The sequence below is a fragment of the Lactuca sativa genome, chromosome 6 (assembly GCF_002870075.4).
Source record: "Lactuca sativa cultivar Salinas chromosome 6, Lsat_Salinas_v11, whole genome shotgun sequence".
In the NCBI taxonomy this organism is placed as follows: Eukaryota; Viridiplantae; Streptophyta; class Magnoliopsida; order Asterales; family Asteraceae; genus Lactuca; species Lactuca sativa.
In genome coordinates this window covers 158,833,543-158,853,249 of record NC_056628.2, presented here as the reverse complement: position 1 = coordinate 158,853,249, position 19,707 = coordinate 158,833,543, and the positions used below count along the sequence as shown (strand labels likewise).

Sequence of the window (19,707 nt, the reverse complement as noted above, 5' to 3'; positions counted from 1 at the left end):
CATATATAAGATTATGTGGCTTTTTAATTTTAAAAATTCAAAAAAAAAAAAACATACATTGATATGTGAATATTATTTATTTTAAAAATATCATAAAATAACAAGTGTCAAAACTCATTAGAGATTGACATGTGGAAAAAAAAACATTTAATTATTAATTAAAGATGATAATTTAGGAATATGATAATTTACCGTACCAAAAGAAAAATAATAATAATAAGAAAAAAAACATCGACCATTTAATTTATCTTTTGAAAATTCAATTTCAAAGTTTAAGCATCTAGATTATATAAACTGATACGTATCTATTTCGATTTCCACATAACTTATTGTTCTTTTAAGAGAAAAAAAAGGTTCTGGATTTGAAATCATATCGAAAACACAAACATAAGCTGTAGTTTAATATGAAAAAAGATCATAAAATTTAATGTAACCTCGAAAATGGAGAAACATTTTGAGTTGGATCTAAACTTAAAAACAACTTTTATTAATTTATTTATTTTTTCAATGATAAACCTAATCTTTTATTAAATTAATCTTTAACTTCACCTCTGTTTACCTCAAAAAAAAAAAAAAAAAAACATCAATAGATTTTATTAATAATTAAGGGTGAACAAATCCTAAAATTAAAATTGATTCTGTCATCCAACAATTCCAAATTTCCAATCCAATGACTCTTGCTTTTATAATATCTATTAAAAAAACCAAAAATACGATTAAAACAATGTTTTGTCAAATAAGGTTTTTCTTCTAGGCTTGGCTGTAGCAAACAACATAGGGTTCTGAAACGTCAAAATCGTCCACATAATTGTATGAATAACCAAGTTAAAGCATTATTTTGCTATGTTTTAAGTCTCTTAATATTGGCTCAACACAATCATTCATGCGCACAAGAAGTTTGGTGGGATAGGAATATTCCACAAAAAGCTAATTTGGTTCTGAAATAATTCCACACACCCATCACAAAGTTAGCACACTATTGAATGCATCTCTCCCCCAATCTTTCCTTCATGGGTGACCTATCAAGACATATTCCATACCAACACACTGACTTTTAATGGAACGTATTTATTCCAACAAGTCAACGTGGCAACATAAATCATAAATCTACCTAAAGCAACCACGAGTGTCATGGTATCTCCGATGACCCACATTTATCATCATGGAATTCAGAAGGAATAAAATTGGCCGGAAAAGAGTAAAGATTGATCGGTTGTTCTTCCTCCACCCTCCCCTCGGCTCATGAAGCCAAACATCATTACTAAATGATAGCTCACATTGCAATTTTAATCATTTTTAAGGGGATGAAGCCTATAAAATCGATTTTGAAATGAAAAAGGCTCCTAATAAAATGTCCTCCCAAAAAGATAGAGTTATTATAACCCATTTTCATGAATATAAACTTTAATATCATTTGAAGATTTAAATAAAATTGGTAGAAAGATAAGTAAGAAAAAAAATAAAAGGATATTTAAATTCTCTAAACTACTATCTTGTTCCAAATTTCAAACTCCAAGCTCCAAACTTCCTAGAATAAAATACATAAATGGTCCCCATGTTCGTATGACTATTTCATTTAAGTCCATTTCTTTTTGTAACTATACGTGGTTCTGTTTTCTTACAAAAATGGTATAAAATGAGTAAATTGCATTTATTTAATTTCTTTTGAATTGTTTTACCAAAATTGTTTAAATAACTTTTTGGGATTTTTTTTACCAAATTTGACAAACTAAACTTTCATTACGTTAAAGTTGGACAATAAGGGCAACATCATTAGCGGTGACAGTGACATTAGAGACGACATCCATATGGACATGTTAAACATCACACCCAATGTTTCTAATAGGGTTTGAGGAATATAATCAATAAAGATGGAGGTCACCATCATTATCAATGATTGTGATCTATATCAATGCTCATCGTGTTGGGTATGGGTAAAATAGGGTGGATTAGAGGATATGCTTTGCACACGGAATGAATTTCTTGGTCATTTAAGAGACAAGGATGACATGGTTGGACATTATGATGGTTTACTTTATATAAGGGAATTTACAATTTGATTTTACTTGTGTTAGTAAAATGGAGACCGGTTGAATTCTTTTTATATATGATTATTCTATGTTTGTAAAACAACGAGTTATAATGTGAGCATTTTGTTGTGGTTGAAGGACTTTGGGTGAACCATAATATTCGAGTTACTTTCATAAATATGTTTTCACAACTTAAGTATTCTAAGGTAATTGGTTGTTTGATGTATGCAATGACCAACACAAGGATTGGTATTGCATTTGCCATAGGAAAACTAAGTAGGTTTACTAGCAATCCTAGTACTCATCACTGGCAAGCAGTAAAGCGGGTGTTGAAGTAACTTAAAAAAAACATGGATTAGGGTTTAACTTATGTAGGGTTTCCTTCTGTCATAAAAGGGTATACAGATACTAGTTGGATTATAAACATCAAGGACCACTCATCTACAAGTAGTTGGGTATGTCTTTTTGGTAGAGGTGCCATTTTTTAGGCATTGAAGAAGAAAACATGCATCACCAATTTAACTATTGAATCCGAATTTATAGCCCTTGCAGTTGCTAGAAAAGAAGCATAATGGTTAAGGAATTTGATCTATGAAATATCTTTGTAGCCAAAGCCTATATCACCCATATCTATTTCACAATGATAGTGATGCCACCTTGGTAAAAACCTATAGTCAAGTGTATAATGGAATGTCGCGACATTTGGGTGTTAGACGCAATATGTTACAGGAGCTTATAATTCATGGAATAATTTCTGTTGAATTTGTTCGTTCTCAACAGAGTTTAGCTGATCACTTGACGAAGGGTTTATCTAGGGACTTGGTTAGAAATTTTATGATAGGGTAGATTTTAAGGCCCATTTGATATCTATATGGGTGAGATACATAATTCCCTTCTAACATAATGTTAAAAGTTGAATTCAATATAAAAAATATCTTACTTATAGAGATTGAAGCATATTTGTATTACAACATCCTAAGGTACGTGCTTAAACCTGTAGAGTTAAAGGTAGGTTGAATTAAGTAAAGTGCATTACAAATGCAAGATTTAGAAGAACTACCTATATAAGTGTGAAGCGTTGTCGCTTCATAAAGCTTGGGTCAGACTTTTATTCACTCATGAATGAATAAGACACATGGTTGTAATACTGCCAAGTATGAAACATTAGAATTTGTGTAAAACATATGTGCATAATATCTTTAGTTACTTAAATGACTTGAAAGGTTCAATCCTTAAGACACAAAGATTCTTGAGTATTTGAAATGTGTATCCTACATATATGAAAGTTCTTTCTTTAATACATTTTCGTTTATGTGTGAGTTTGGTTTTGTGTTTGCTTTTAGTTAATTAAGGATTACACTAAAACGGGGGAGAAAGCAAATGTTGGTGATTTTAGTGTTATCAACATATTTTAGTGTAATTAGTATTACTATCGAGACAGACTAAGTTCATTTTACTTTCCCGAGGTATGAGGTGCATAATCGGATTGATAAATGTGGACACAAGAATACATGGGTTTGGGGCAGCGCCCCAGAGGGGTCCAAGGGAGATGGACGTTGCATGAAGATGTTTTTTACATACAAGATACAAAAACTGATTTCTTATCTCCACAACAAACTATCTCAAAGAACAAAAACACACAATCAATGTATTGTGTATTTGTGAATCAGATTAGTCCTGAATCTAGTTCAATTTCTTGTATTATCCTATAAGTCTGCATTCATATAACCCCAGGAATAAGGATCGAATTACAGATTTCGAAAAGTATTATAACCACAATCCAAGAAATTAATCAAATTATTCAAGCTATTGTTATTATAAATAGATAAAACTTCAAAAATGGTCCCTGTGGTTTTCAAAAATATCAAGTTTAGTCCCTAAGTTCAAAAAACCTCACAAATGGTCCCTGTGGTTTCAAAACTTTTAACAAATTGTCATTTTCGCTAACTCCGTTACTTTTTGGCCGTTAAGTGAAGGGTATTTCCGTCATTTCACAAAAGAGGGACCATTTATGAAGTTTTTTGTTATTTAAAAAAATATAATTATTTAATAAAGCGTCCCACCCTCTCTCTCTCTCTCTCTCTCTCTCTCTCTCTCTCTCTCTTCCCTTGAAGCCACAGCTCAGGAAAGATGGAAAAACGAGATGTCGGCCTCTCCATCTTCGATTCTCGATTGTTCCAGCCCCATCTCCATCCTTGCTTCGTTAATTCAACACCCACCACCTGCTTGTTGTATTTTCAAGTACCATCGACACCCAAAACAGTCTCCTAGCAAGGCTTAAACTGCTGAGAAACTGTCACGAGAAAAGCACCGGCAACTCTCCCTTAGACGACCAAAAGCAGCCTCGAACACCCCCTCATTCCCTTGAACGATAGACGCTGCTACTGTCTCCCTTCTGTCGGGTTACGGCTGACGATGAGGCAAAATGAAAGAAGGAAACCGTCGGAGCATACCTGTACAGCCGACGCCCCTCTCCCTTTTCTCACGATCGCCAGCCACATGACCACCATTTTGACTGCCTTCGATCGTCTAATGCCTTCTCGATCTAATGAAGATGAAGATGAAGACCGAGGTCCCTTTCTCAGTCTCACCTTGTGATCTGCTTGAACCTCACTAGTACCCTCGATTTTTTATTGCTTCCATTCGTGTTCTTCCCCGATTAGACGAAGAAGACGCACCATCTCCTTTTTGCATTTCAGTTCATCGACGAAGTGAAGATCCAATTCAAGATGGATTCTTTTGAGAGAGAGAGAGAGAGAGAGAGAGAGAGAGAGAGAGAGTGGGACCCTTTATTAAATAATTATATTTTTTTAAATAACAAAAAACTTCATAAATGGTCCCTCTTTTGTGAAATGACGGAAATACCCTTTACTTAACGGCCAAAAGCTAACGGAGGTAGCAAAAAGGACCATTTGTTAAAAGTTTTGAAACCACAGGGACCATCTGTGAGGTTTTTTGAACTTCGGGACTAAACTTGATATTTTTGAAAACCACAGGAACCATTTTTAAAGTTTTGTCTTATAAATATCTCTAAATTCTAACACAGTGAAGAAAATTTAATATATTGAGACTTTTCCAAAAGTGTGCAATTCTTCATTCATATCTCTCATTCTTAAAATCAATGATCTAATGTTCATAAAAGATTATCCCCTAATTCTTATAAAGTGTTACTACAAAATCATTGCCAAGCTTTTGGCAAACCAACCACAAACAGACAATACACCTTTTGTGGACGGGGTCTAATGCATGGGCCCAAAATCTTTCTTTTGGTGCTTTGATACATATTCATCTTTTCATATAATCTTTAATATTAATTTTAATTTTATTTCGTTCTCAATATGAATTATGAAATGTGTGAAATTCGTATGTTTGTTTACTACCTAAGGGATTGAGTTTCACTTCTTTTAAACTAATTTTGGATTTCAAAAAATTTAACTAAACTTGCGTAGAATAGACCTTATGTAAATTCGAAGCAATCCTAGAACTAATATAACATATGGTTTAATGAAACCATGTAATTATATATTAAATATAAAAAATAAATCTATAAACTTAAGTCAATCATATATTTTCCTTTTTACCCCAAATCTTCACAAGAGAAAAACTCATTAATGACATGACTACCACCTGCACAAAATATCCAAAAATAATATGGTTTATAATTTTACCAAGCTTATCTTAAAAATCCAAACAACTTAATAAATTTTGAAATTGAATTTTATTCAGTTTGACTCAAAAAAAAAATCAACGAATAGATTTAAATTTCAACTCACTGATATAGCCGGCGGGATTCCCACAAGCGGATCATGAAAAAATTTATTCGCTAATGCAACTGCCAACAGACCGCTCTGCATACCTGTATCATAAAGCATTATCTGAATAAATAACGTTTAAAAAATATCAAACACAGTCTGTTAAATCGTTTTTTCTGTATTAACCTGTTTCATAAGATAAGGTTCTTTGAAGAGGTTGGACATCGGGGTGATTATGGAATAAAATGCCTGTAAATGAGTGTCCAAGGATAAATCCGGATAAATGAAACATGATCATAAGGAATGTAATGGAGATCCCAAATGGGGACATGATTGATTGCATGTTTATTGCAAGTGGGGCCCCAACACAGAAAAAATTCACCAAAAGTGATATAGGAGGCAAAAATGGACGAATTGCACAAGAAATTTCTGGGTAGAATCTGTAAATGTAACAAAATAATTGTTACTTTATGAAGAAAAAAAAAAAGAAGAAGAAAGTTTTTCCATACCGATTGAGAAGTAAGGTAGCAGCAACAGGGGAAACAACAATCTGAAGAATATTGGAAACCATTCCACAGACATCAACATTCAACCTCTTTCCAAGAAGAAGAAGAGATAAAAATGGTGTGAAAAAAACAGAAGAAGCAGTTGATAGTGAGGTCATAACAATGCTTAGAGGTGCCATTGTTGGGTCTGTTAAAAACGTGGCATAATTAGAGAGCTGAGCACCATTAACACAAGAAGTTAGCATTATTCCATCACCTGTAACACAAATATTCTTTTAAAATTAATTAACTAGTCTCCATTTTACCACAAAAAGGAAAGAAAATGAAAGAAAAGAGAAGAGAAGAGTGTTTGTTACTTAAGGAAGTTGGAAGCCTGAATAAAGTTATGGCCAGTGTTCCAAAAAGATAACCAAGAAGAGGCTTTAGAACGAATTGACAAACGTAACCAGTAAAGATAGGTATTGGCCTCTTGAATGCTTCTGTAAAATCCTTTTCACTCAAGTTGAGTCCAACTGCAAACATTAAGAAACCTAAAGATGGAGCATAATACCTGAAATATGATTAGAATTCATGAGTAGAAATCACACGAATTGTTTCAGTCATACAGATAAATTCTACATAGATGGGATTCAGCCATTCAGGGACTAATTGAGAAAGGAAATTCTGTTAATAGATTCAGTTAACCTGCTAGTAAACCATGTGAAAGAAGAGGGATGAATGAAAGCCAAAATTGTACTGATGAGGACAACTTGAGGCAAAATCGAATTGGCGTTCTTCAAAGTGTCGATGATGGAGGTCGCCTTCTTTTCATGATTCTGAGACAATACACACAAAAATTAACATATGCAAACTTCATACAATCGAAATACCAAATACCAAAACAGTGTACACGAACTTATAATTTATTCGATTATCGAATGGATTCATGTAAACCAAAATCGAGTGTTCCAGAAATCGATTACCTGAGGTAATATTGGTGCGAACTCTTGAGACTCATTTCGATCAATCGGATTCACAAACTGATTTGAAACAGATCTACGAACTACTAATCGTGAACTCCAATCTAAATTTCAACAGAAGCAAAGTTCGACGCAAATCAACAATAAGAATGTTATGTAGAAGAAAAGCAGAAGTCAAAATCAAATGGAGAAAAATGTACCACAGAGGGAGATGGATCGGAGACGAACTGGAAACTCTAAACATGTATTTCCTGCAAATTATAGCAATCATTTAGAGATTGACGAAACAAATGGTAGCATATAAGCATAACATGTATGCAGAAAATGCAATTTACTTTGGGAAAGAGATGAGCATTTTGGCGGTAAAAATACATAAGGTCGGTTATGGTGATGAAGATTACTGTACACATTCATAGTTGGTGGTCAAAGGTTTATGTAAACTCAATATATATAGGTACTTTAAAATTTTAGATATTTTTATATTTAAAAATCATAGGTATTATATTTTGGTCAATTTTTTCGGTTTAAAAGTTTAAGTATTATGTTTTATTTTATTTCAATAAAACTACTATTTTTTGAAAGAAATTTTTAATATAACCATTGACTTTCACAATTTAATTCTGGTTAATCAAACTGATATGATTTATATATATATATATATATATATATATATATATATATATATATATATATATATATATATATATATATATATATATATATATATATATATATTATAAATGTCATTTAACTTTTTGAAATAGATTTTGGTGTATCTAACGTTATATTTATATATAATGTATAACATGTCAAACCGACAACTAAAAATCATTTTAGGACATAAACTTTTATTTCATGAAATATAATGTCTCCTACTAGTTGTTTACCAATTAAATCAAAGGCTTGGACTAAAATGATTGGGTTGGATTTGATGATTTAAGCTAGTCAAATTGGTCTTGAATATATATATATATATATATATATATATATATATATATATATATATATATATATATATATATATATATATATATATATATATATATATATATATATATATATATATATATATTCAATGGTCAAAAGATTGGCCTTGGCTTTGGGTCTCATTGATTAGTTACATTATTATTATTATTATTATTATTATTATTATTATATATTTCGATTTTGACTTTTATTTTTATATTAAACAAATCTGTTAAATTCGTTTTAACTGTCTTGACAGTTATTTTCGGTTGACAGTTTTTGGAGGGAAAAATAATCAATGTATATCTATAAATATATCATCAAAGAGCAGATTTCTGGTTCAGGAAAACCACACACATATTCCTCGTATAATTTCGTATTCCACAAACAATGAAGGGAACGTAGTGAATTTCGTCAGAATCAAGAAAAGATCTTGGTTGATTGTTGTATCCTCTTGACAGATCCCTATCATGGAAATTTTTGTCTTAGGACACTGCAAAACATGTCTCAATCTGTACAATTTCGTGATTATATAGTATATATATTTGAATTTCGTTTGTTTTATTTTCATTAATTTTGTTGATTGTATACTTCTGTCATAACAATAAATAAGAAATATGTTAGTTTTAGCATTTCTTAAACCTGAAATATAAGGTCATAATGATTGTACGTGGTAGAAACTATTTTAAAAAATAATTTTTATGGACCAAAATAAAATGTAACGATTAAACCATAAAAATATCATTTTATTCATATCGCCCCTTTTTAAATATACATATCAAACTCTCGTTATCTCCAACCAACATCAAAACCTATTTTCAAAATAAATAATATAACACATACCATTTCTTATAGCATTTTGATTTAAATAAATAATATAACACAAAATAAAATAAATTTTACAAAAAAATAATATTTTTTTCTATGTATTAATACTCATACTATTGTATGTTTTTCATTAATTTAATAGGAAAGAAATTGAATAATGGTTTCTGAATTTCAAATTCACAGATATATAAACTTCATATACTCCGTATTATAAACGATTTTATATCTATATAATAGTTTAATTTAGTAATGTCTATATGACTGACTTCTTTGCATGTTTTGGTTCCAAATTAACGTCAACTTCATGAGTGTATGGTTTTTACACCACCAATATATTTATTAGGGAAATAATGATACCCGTTTTATAATATTTAATGAAATGTGAGTTATAAAATACTTTTTAGTCGTATATAATGATAACAATTTTATAATATCTGATATCAAGTATTTTTGTATTTTCAAGAAAGTGGTGTATGAGTTGTTAAATTTGTAAATTAACATTAACATCACTTTATTGGAGTTACGTTACAGCAATCAAAAATAAATAAATAAATGTAATTTAAAAACTTTTCAAGATATTTATTTTTTGTAAGTATTATCGAGTTCGATTTTATAGATATGTAAACTGTTCATTTCGTTCTAGAAGATACATATATTTTTAATAGTAAGAATTTTGATCTAAATTTCGTTCTAGAAGACATATAATATACTTATGCCTTGTACGTTTATATATTATTTAAGTATAAAGTCTATCTTTACCTTAAAAATTGTGTTAAAAAGTATAAAGTGACTACTTGAAGACTAAAGAAGCTCCAAAGAAGACATTAGTCTAATCTTGAATCGTATATGTCACTGAAATTTTGATATCGTCATATAAGTCTAGATAATTCAAAAGCGTGTTTTTTATATAAAAATGTATTCATAAAATACTCCAAACATAGAATAAATAGACAACATTATCTAACTTAAATCATGACAAACTCGACCACCACTAGACCTTAAATTCACAGAACTACAGAAGACAATCCAAACTTCGTCTTTCGGTTTTAGAACCAAACTTCCGAAATGTACACAAATCTCATTTTGTCATTAGAGTTATCAATCAAGACTTACTTCATCCCCGAGTGATTCTCTTCTTGTCATTTGAGACTTGGACATAAACAAAAATTGAGTGTTTGCAAACATTAAAGAATCTTCCAAACAAACCTCATAAATGTTGGTGATTAGTATAATGGAATTTAATTTACATATTACCAATGAAGTTCAATTCTTGTTTTTAGACAAGTTAGAAGGTGCAGAATGTATGTTTGTATAAAACGATTTTGATCTCGGTTTGAAGAAAAGTATGGGGCAAAGGGGGGTTGCACCCCTTTACGCGGTCTTAGGGGCAACGTCATCCTTATTACGGGGAAAAAAATCAACATTTAATGTTTATTAATGTTATCTTTGGTAATCAAAAGAACTCAAATTCAATAAAACCCTAGTTGGTCTCATATTGGTGCCTTGATACAAGACTCTTCTTTGAAGGATTATCCTCATAATTTGGATTTCGTATAACCCATGCATAGATGGAAATGTCATATTTAAAAAGTGATCACACAATTTTTCAAGCAGATCCAAGTAATTCATCGTTTTTAAAAACCTTCTTCTCATCCGAAACCCTAATAATCAAATCATGTCTCTATTTACTTATCTTTGATCATAATTGTGTTAGTATGATACCAACTACTTTGAAAGTGCAAGTGTTATATTATTTTTGTTAGATATTAATCTTCTGAGCATGGGGGTGTTGACGAGGCCAACGTAGGTAGTTGTACAACGCTTAATCTTTATTATTATTATTAGTTTATATATATATATATATATATATATATATATATATATATATATATACACATATATATAGCTTATAATAGCGATAATGACTCTTTTCTGGTTCGTCTTAGGCATTTGAGGATATTAAATCCTCAGGCCGTGTTGTGACATTGTGTACAAACAGTTTGAGTCCTACCTTTTAGGGGTTCTTTATAGTTTTTTTTTGAAAGAGCAGGGGTTCTTTATAGTTGATTGAAGTTGAAAAATGAACTCACTAGATAGATTTGAACTGAACGCATGGATCAGCCTCTCAAAGTGGTGTGTGAAGTACTTGTGGTTTCCTTTCTTTCTAAGTTGTAATCTTATGTTGTTATTTTTGTATTGTAATTTGTATGACATGCTTATAGGCACTCCTAGACTTGTATTAACTGAAGGTAATGTAACATCCTCTAATGGCATGTATAATAATATTTTCCACTTTGAACCATCAGACACAAACTATTAAGGGGGATCACCCATCCGAAAATTGCTCATGCCTTGGCAAGCTTGGCTGTAGAGTTCTTATTGGATTTGTTGTCCTCATAGTTTAAAACACATTATGTGTAATAACTGTTTTGTAAGACAATGGTATAAAAGATGTATGTGTATGTATAAGTGTGAGTGACATGATTTATGTCACTATTTTACAAGGTATATGATTTGTACATGAACATGGTGTAAATGGAGAAATTACATGAGCAAAATGGGAAAGGAATATGAAATTGTAATTTCATATAAACGTGACAAAGTGCTAACTTTAAGGCTATTAAAGATAATCTTAGATGCAAGGTAAATAAAAATGGTACAAAGTAACTTGTAGTACACTTGAAAATGAAGCAATAGCAAAAAGAATCAGCTTAAAAGGAGTTCGTATGAATAATCTATAAGGTTGCGAAGTTAGACAAAAATTAATGAAAGTTGATTTGGAAATTTGACATCTACAGGGTGTCAACTTTGAGGCTCAATAAGTCGATATCTATATGTAACACCCCGAGATTCAGGTGCATTTCTTTGACCCTTATTTTTTGTCAATTGGTCATGATTAGTCCTTGAGTGGAGGGAATATAGCAAGTGAGTACGCTGGGCGTACCGGAGGGGTACGTTGCGCGTACTCATGCGCTTAATTTGGACGCGGAGTCGCCAAGGTACGCTAGGCGTACCCAGAGTTACATCGGGAGTACCCGGCCCAGGTGCAAAAACCCTAATCCGTCTTGTGCACTATTTAAAGGGTGCTAAGGCTCATTTCTCAGCCTCCATATCAGTGAGTGAAACCCTAAGAGAGAGCCTCCCATCGTCCTTAGTGTGTGAGAGTGTTGTTGGAGCTAATTGTGCTTTGGTGACTTAGTGAAGAAGAAGGAAAAGAGCTCTTGGAAGCTAAAGCTTGAGGTGGCATTTTGGATCTGAGATCTACAGAGAAAAGGGCTACACTTAGAGGTATAAAGTTCAAAACTTTCCTCTTCTTTTGGTTGTTGTTGCATGTGCCATTTCTAGGGCTAAAAACCCCAAAGGTGGAGACTTTATGAGTGTAAAGTGCTCCATGGTCCGAGATCTGTCCCTTTTCAGTGGTATTAGTGATTTAGAACCATAAAGTTTCCATCTTGGATGTTAGTTTGAGGTCATGCTTGGGTAATAAGCCTTCTAGAGTTAAAGGATGGAACATTATGGGAGTTGGTGGCTTGTTCAACCATGCAAAGGCTTAAAGTCATCAACTTTATGGATTAAGAGGCTTAGATGTGGTCAGATCTAGAAATTAGACGTGGGTCTTAACTGTTTAAGACCTCAAGAGCTAAGGGGCTAAAGCTGGGGAGTATGCTGGGCATAATCCCAGTACGCGCCGCGTACTGGGTGGCGTTCCCCGATTCTGAGATGCAGCCGGGTACGCTCAGCGTACACATCTGGTACGCGCAGCGTAACCCGGAAAGTTGACTTTTAGGGTATGGTCTATTGTGGGGGCTTTGAGTTATGAGAGGGGTAAAATGGTCTTTTACCCTTTTAAGAGTGTCATAAGAGGACATAGTCTAGCCTTTGAGAGTTATATTAAACAGAGTATTTATTTCATATGATTAGGCGGAGGCTAGGCCAGCGTTTACCGAGTCAGAGGTTTACCGAGATACCAGAGGTGAGTCTTCTCACTATACTTTACCCGGTGTGGTAACAGAGTTATGTGACAGAGTACTATAGAGTTATATGCCAGTGTATTTGCATATTATTTATGTGTTGTGATTTATTGTGATATGTGATATGCATGATTCAGAGTTACAGAGTTGGGACTTTCGGGTCCCTAGAGTTAGGGCCAGAGGGCGCACAGAGGGTTGGGGCTGGAAGGCCCCACTGAGACACATTGACCAGAGGGTCAACAGAGTTACAACCTCGAGTGGCTATTATGTGTTAGAGTGGTATTGTGGGGAACTCACTAAGCTTATGCTTACAGTGTTACGTGTTATGTGTTTCAGGTACCAATGATGACCGCGGGAAGGCGTCGGCTTGATCCGTACACACACATGGGATTTTATGTATTTTGATCTTGGGAGATATTTTATGAAACAAAGACATGATACTATGACATTTTATGAATGAATGAGTTTGTAAAAATGTGTTTGGAAATGCGAAAAATTGTTTTAATTTTTACGGTGTTACAAGTTGGTATCATAGCCTTGGTTTGAGGGATTCGGGTGCACCTTCAGGCGTATCTGAACTCAAACCGAGGATTTGAGGAAATTTTGATAATAAAATAAGTTTTCAAAAGAAGAACTTACGAGACAAACAGAGCAGAGTCGTGTGTACGAACAGCCAGCGCCCGAACTGTGATTTCCCAAAATACCATTACTATAAGTGTTATAAGATATGATGTGATATGTTATATGATGAGATTTGCTATGCATGCTAGAGTAGACTAGGTATTCTTATTAGGACTAGAGTGGCCTGATATGTGATGCTTGAGTCTAGGAGTCTTGCTGCTAGGAATACTTCAGAGTGTTTAGGTAGCAACGAGGAGGTTATGAGAGATTTGCTAGTGAGTATCATATGATTAGAGAGAGTAGAGTAGTTAGGATTTGGGACTCTGGGAGGAGGACTTGGGGTGAATGTTGATGCGGTGTGGACGGTAGTATTGGGCCCGTACTACTGAAGACACCGGGTCAGTGCACAGTCCAAGTAAGAATCCTTAGAGTACCAAGGAACAAGTAGGGTGGAGTATTCGAGTGTGAGTATACTCGAGCGAGCCCCTGATATTTATGTTGTATTTCAGAGAGAGGGAGATCATGGTTGGGACACGCCACACACCAGAGAGCAGCGGTACGAGTGACAAAGGAGATCCGTAGGATCATCCATGAGGAGGGGTAAAATGGTCTTTTACCCTTCTGAGAGTGTCATAAGAGGACATAGTCTAGCCTTTGAGAGTTATATTAAACAGAGTATTTATTTCATATGATTAGGCGGAGGCTAGGCCAGCGTTTACCGAGTCAAAGGTTTACCGAGATACCAGAGGTGAGTCTTCTCACTATACTTTACCCGGTGTAGTAACAGAGTTATGTGACAGAGTACTATAGAGTTATATGTCAGTGTATTTGCATATTATTTATGTGTTGTGATTTATTGTGATATGTGATATGCATGATTCATAGTTACAGAGTTAGGACTTTCGGGTCCCTAGAGTTAGGGCCAGAGGGCCCACAGAGGGTTGGGGCTGGAGGGCCCCACTGAGACACATTGACCAGAGGGTCAACAGAGTTACAGCCTCGAGTGGCTATTATGTGTTAGAGTGGTATTGTGGGGAACTCACTAAGCTTATGCTTACAGTGTTACGTGTTATGTGTTTCAGGTACCAGTGATGACCGCGGGAAGGCGCCGGCTTGATTCGTACACACACATGGGATTTTATGTATTTTGATCTTGGGAGATATTTTGTGAAACAAAGACATGATACTATGACATTTTATGAATGAATGAGTTTGTAAAAATGTGTTTGGAAATGCGAAAAATTGTTTTAATTTTTACGGTGTTACACTATAACTATTTAGAAATAATGATCTAAATGAAAGTTTTAGTCTACATGACAAAGAATACAAAAAAAAAAATCAAACAAAACAGACATATAGTGAAAGAGATATGATTGGTTGAAGTTGGTTATTAAAACACATTAACATGTTGAAATGTTTAGACCTCCATGTTCACAGTTGAATAACTCCAATTCTAGTCAAATTTAGATGAAACAATTTATATAAAAGTTGTAGTGTTCCTAACAGGCTTTTCAAGATATAAAGTTTGCCCACATCGTGTTAAATTACAACACCTAATTCTATTAGCGTACATATATATTGTATATCTTTTATTTTAGGATAGATATTATCCTTCCTGATTTCTAGGTTTGTTTAATAGGTTGAGGGTTGTATATATATATTGTGCTCGATGGTACAAAAGTAACCTATTCAGCATGGGTAAAGCTCTTCACGCTTCATGCAAAGGGCTACAAAGTTCTCCATCACATTGATGGAACTACTTCTCCAAAGGAAAACGACCCGACTTACGAGACTTGGGTTGAAATTGATTCCATTGTGTTGCAATGGATCTATGGAACTATTGCAGATGATATTCTCACTCGTGTTCTTGAAACAAACACCACAACTAGGAATGCGTGGTTGAAAATTCGTGAAATATTTTTGAATAACAAAGGTGTTAGAGCAGCGGCTCTAGAACAACAGTTCACAAATCTAACTCTCTCATCTTGCTCATCTCTTGATGAGTATTGCAAAAAATTAAAGGATCTTGCAGAACAACTCGGTGATGTCGAGCACGAGGTAACCGAGTCACCACTCGTCACCCAACTAGTTAGAGGCCTGCCTCCGGAATATGACATCACTGCATCATTGATTAATCAAAAATCACCAGGATGGGACATTGCAACAACTATGCTTGATCTGGAACGTCAACGACTTGAGGCTAGGCAACAATCTTCCACAAGCAACACGGTTCTCACGGCGGCTACTGGTGCAAACTCTCAACCACCAAACGGCTCTCAACCACCTGGAAACCCTACCAGCCAGCCGACCTACTACACTCGCCTCGAAGGGCAGCAACAATTTTACAAGGGAAGAAGTCGTGGTCGCGGATATCGTGGTCGAAATTCTCGCGGAAGACACTTTCAACCTTAAATTCACGGCCCAAATCAGCAACCACAATGGACCTGGAATGTTCAACAAGAGTGGAGCCCACCCCCATGTCCCTACCCATCACAACCCTCTTGGAATCATCAAAACTCATGGCAGAATCCAAATGGGCAATGGAGCACTCAAATTCCCACAACCCAACAAAGGTTTACGAGCCCCAATCCCACAACCAACATTGCTTTTCAACCGACCCAAGTTTCAACCCCACAATGTCCATCCAATGCTAATATTGGGTCTATTAATGCATTATGTCCATCTGAATTGGGAGGTTCATCTTACTGTTCCAGATCATTCATGGTACATGGACTCTGGCGCCTCATCTCATATCACTGCCAACCCTAGTATGATTCACTCTCCCTTATCTTTTTCTCCTTCTAACACTATATTTGTTGGAAATGGTCAATGTTTGCCTATACACGGGTCTGGTAACAGTTTTCACAAACTTCCCAACAAAACCTACATTCTAAAAGACATTCATTACTCGCCTAATATTATCAAAAACTTGTTGTCGGTTCGCAAATTTACCCGTGATAATCTCGTTTCCATGGAATTTGACCCGTTTGGTTTTTCTTTGAAGGACCTCAAGACTGGAAAAACTCTTTCCCGCCACAATAGTTCTGGTGATCTTTATAAGTTCAGTGCCCCACAACAAGTTCACACCGTTTTTGTTTCTGACTCTGTCACTCCACGATGGCATAACCGTCTTGGACACCCGGGAGCTCAAGTTTTAGATTTTTTGAGTCGTAATTTTATTATTCCATGTAATAAACATCAAACTTTGTCCATTTGTCATTCTTGTCAGATTGCTAATAGCCAACATTTGCCTTTTTATGATTCACCATCTTATACATTTGCACCGTTTGATATTATACATTGCGATTTATGGACGTCTCTGTTACTCAGTAACACAGGTTACAAATATTACATGGTGTTAATTGATAATTACACACAATATGTTTGGGTATATCCGTTAAAATACAAATCTGATACTTTTCCTACATTCGTCAAATTCCATCAGTTAATCTTTACCCAATTTAACCGAAAAATTCAAACATTCCAGTGTGATGGGGGGGAGTTCAACAATAGTAACTTTCACAATTTTGCCAAAACCCACGGGTTTGTCTTTTGGTTTTCTTGTCCTCACACATCCCCTCAAAATGGCAAAGCCGAGCGTATGATACGTCGGCTCAATAACATCATACGATCTCTTCTTTTTCATGCACACCTTCCTCCAAAATATTGGGTCGAGGCTCTTCATACAAGTGCCTATCTTCACAACATCTTACCTGTTAAAAGACTTCGGTTTAAGACACCAACCTTTGCTCTATATAATTGCGAACCGACATACGACCATTTACGAGTTTTTGGTTGTGTTTGTTACCCAAACCTATCGGCTACTTAATCTCATAAACTAGATCAACGCTCCACAAAGTGTGTTTTCCTTGGCTAGCCACCAAACTTTCGAGGATACCGTTGTCTTGATCTTGACATGGGAAAAGTAATTATCTCACGACACGTAACCTTTGACGAAGAGGTTTTCCCATTTGAAAGCCCTATACCATCCCACACGTATACATTCTTGGATGATGAAACAATTCCCATACCACATATATATACCCATTCGCCCCCACCATCTACTACTAATACTCCTACCTCATCAGACCCAATATCGCCCATAAGCCCACAACCCTTGGATGATGACACAATACACACACATGGTGTTGGGCCTGTCCCCATGCAACATCATGCCATTCCCACACAACCAATTCCCTCATCAATACAACCTCCACCACCCCTTCCCCCCATGCATCCCATGCACACCCGATCACAATCAGGGATCACTAAACCTGTTACCCGCTTAAATCTCAATGCCACCACTACCGAGCATATATCACTAATACCAACCTCTTACTTGAAAGCGTTATCAGATCCCCATTGGCAACATGCTATGAAAAATGAATATAGTGCTTTGCAGGAAAATGATACATGGGAGCTTGTTCCGAGACCCACCAACCACCCAGTTATCCGATGTATGTGGTTGTTTCGTCACAAATTCAAATCTGATGGGTCATTGGAGCGCTACAAAGCGCGTTTGGTGGTTAACGGGAAATCACAGACGGTGGGCATAGATTGCATGGAGACTTTTAGCCTCGTGGTCAAACCAACTACTATACGAACCGTCCTTTCACTCGACATATCTCGATGTTGGCCAATTCATCAACTTGATGTAAAGAATGCCTTTCTTCACGGAGACATTCAGGAGACTGTTTATATGCACCAGCCACCTGGGTTCGTTCACTCAAAATACCCAGATTTTGTGTGCAAATTGAAACGCTCATTATATGGCTTGAAATAGGCTCCACGTGCATGGTATAATAGATTTTCGTCATTTATTATTTCTAAGGGTTTCCGGAGTAGCACTTGTGACAACTCCTTATTTGTCTATACGCATGGTTCAAATATGGCCTATCTTTTATTGTACGTGGATGATATCATCATTACTGCTTCCAATAATACTTTCTTGCGGTCCATCATTGCAACACTCTCACGAGAATTCGCAATGTCCGACCTTGGCCCTTTACATCATTTCTTGGGGATCTCGGCTTCACGTGATAAACATGGGATTTTCCTACACCAATCAACTTATGCTCGGGAAATACTTCAGCGCGCATCAATGTCTAATTGCAAACCTTGCAGTACTCCAGTTGACATGTCAGCGAAGTTGAGTGCTTCAGATGGTGATCTTTTGTCTGACGGTACCCTATATCGGAGTTTGGCAGGTGCTCTCCAGTATTTGACTTTTACTCGTCCATACATTTCTTATGTAGTTTAGCAGGTTTGCCTATTCATGCACGCCCCACGGGAACCTCACTTTCAGTTCATGAAGCGAATTCTTCGCTATGTTAGAGGCACTTTAGACTATGGTCTACGACTTACAGTCTCCCCTAACTCATCTCTTACGGCTTACTCTGACGCCGATTGGGGAGGATGTCCTGACTCACGACGGTCAACATCTGGTTATTGCGTTTATCTTGGTGACAATCTTATTTCATGGTCATCTAAGAGGCAGTCTACTATTTCTCGCTCGAGTGCCGAAGCAGAATATAGGGGCGTTGCTAATTCCGTTGCCGAAACAACGTGGCTCCGAAATTTACTCTTAGAACTTCATGTTCCGATCAACCGAGCCACAGTTGTGTATTGTGATAATGTATCCGCAGTTTATTTAACTAGAAAACCTAGTTCAACATCAAAGGACTAAACACGTGGAGATTGATATTCATTTCGTCCGTGAGAAGGTCCAACTCGGCCATGTTCGTTTCCTTCATTTTCCTTCCTCCTCGCAGTATGCTGATATTTTTACTAAAGGTTTGCCACGTCCGTTGTCCCAATCTTTTCGCACCAGCTTGAGCGTCTGTCAACCGCCCGCTCAAACTGAGGGGGGCTATTAGCGTACATATATCTTGTATATCTTTTATTTTAGGATAGATATTATCCTTCCTGATTTCTAGGTTTGTTTAATAGGTTGAGGGTTATATATATATATATATATATATATATATATATATATATATATATATATATATATATATATATATATATATATATATATATATATATATATATATTGTTGCATATCGATTCTTGAC

At 35.2% G+C, this 19,707-nt stretch overlaps 3 protein-coding genes across 3 annotated transcripts; 2 read left to right on the top strand and 1 right to left on the bottom strand.

Moving 5' to 3' along the window:
- Positions 1-5,487: 5,487 nt before the first annotated feature.
- On the bottom strand, positions 5,488-7,708 carry LOC111901209 (probable sodium/metabolite cotransporter BASS6, chloroplastic). The gene is made up of 9 exons (XM_023897092.3): positions 7,583-7,708; positions 7,448-7,498; positions 7,251-7,351; positions 6,973-7,103; positions 6,645-6,838; positions 6,292-6,544; positions 5,969-6,222; positions 5,804-5,886; positions 5,488-5,657 (listed from the first exon to the last, which is right to left on the bottom strand). Exons 1-9 carry the CDS (start codon positions 7,659-7,661, stop codon positions 5,592-5,594), a joined length of 1,212 nt encoding a protein of 403 aa, XP_023752860.1. The 5' UTR covers positions 7,662-7,708; the 3' UTR covers positions 5,488-5,591.
- A 7,619-nt stretch (positions 7,709-15,327) lies between these two features.
- On the top strand, positions 15,328-16,045 carry LOC111901208 (uncharacterized). Its single transcript, XM_052765078.1, has 2 exons — positions 15,328-15,367; positions 15,480-16,045. Exons 1-2 carry the CDS (start codon positions 15,328-15,330, stop codon positions 16,043-16,045), a joined length of 606 nt encoding a protein of 201 aa, XP_052621038.1.
- A 2,476-nt stretch (positions 16,046-18,521) lies between these two features.
- On the top strand, positions 18,522-19,319 carry LOC111901206 (uncharacterized mitochondrial protein AtMg00810-like). Its single transcript, XM_023897090.1, has 2 exons — positions 18,522-18,850; positions 18,968-19,319. Exons 1-2 carry the CDS (start codon positions 18,522-18,524, stop codon positions 19,317-19,319), a joined length of 681 nt encoding a protein of 226 aa, XP_023752858.1.
- The last annotated feature ends 388 nt before the right edge of the window (positions 19,320-19,707 follow it).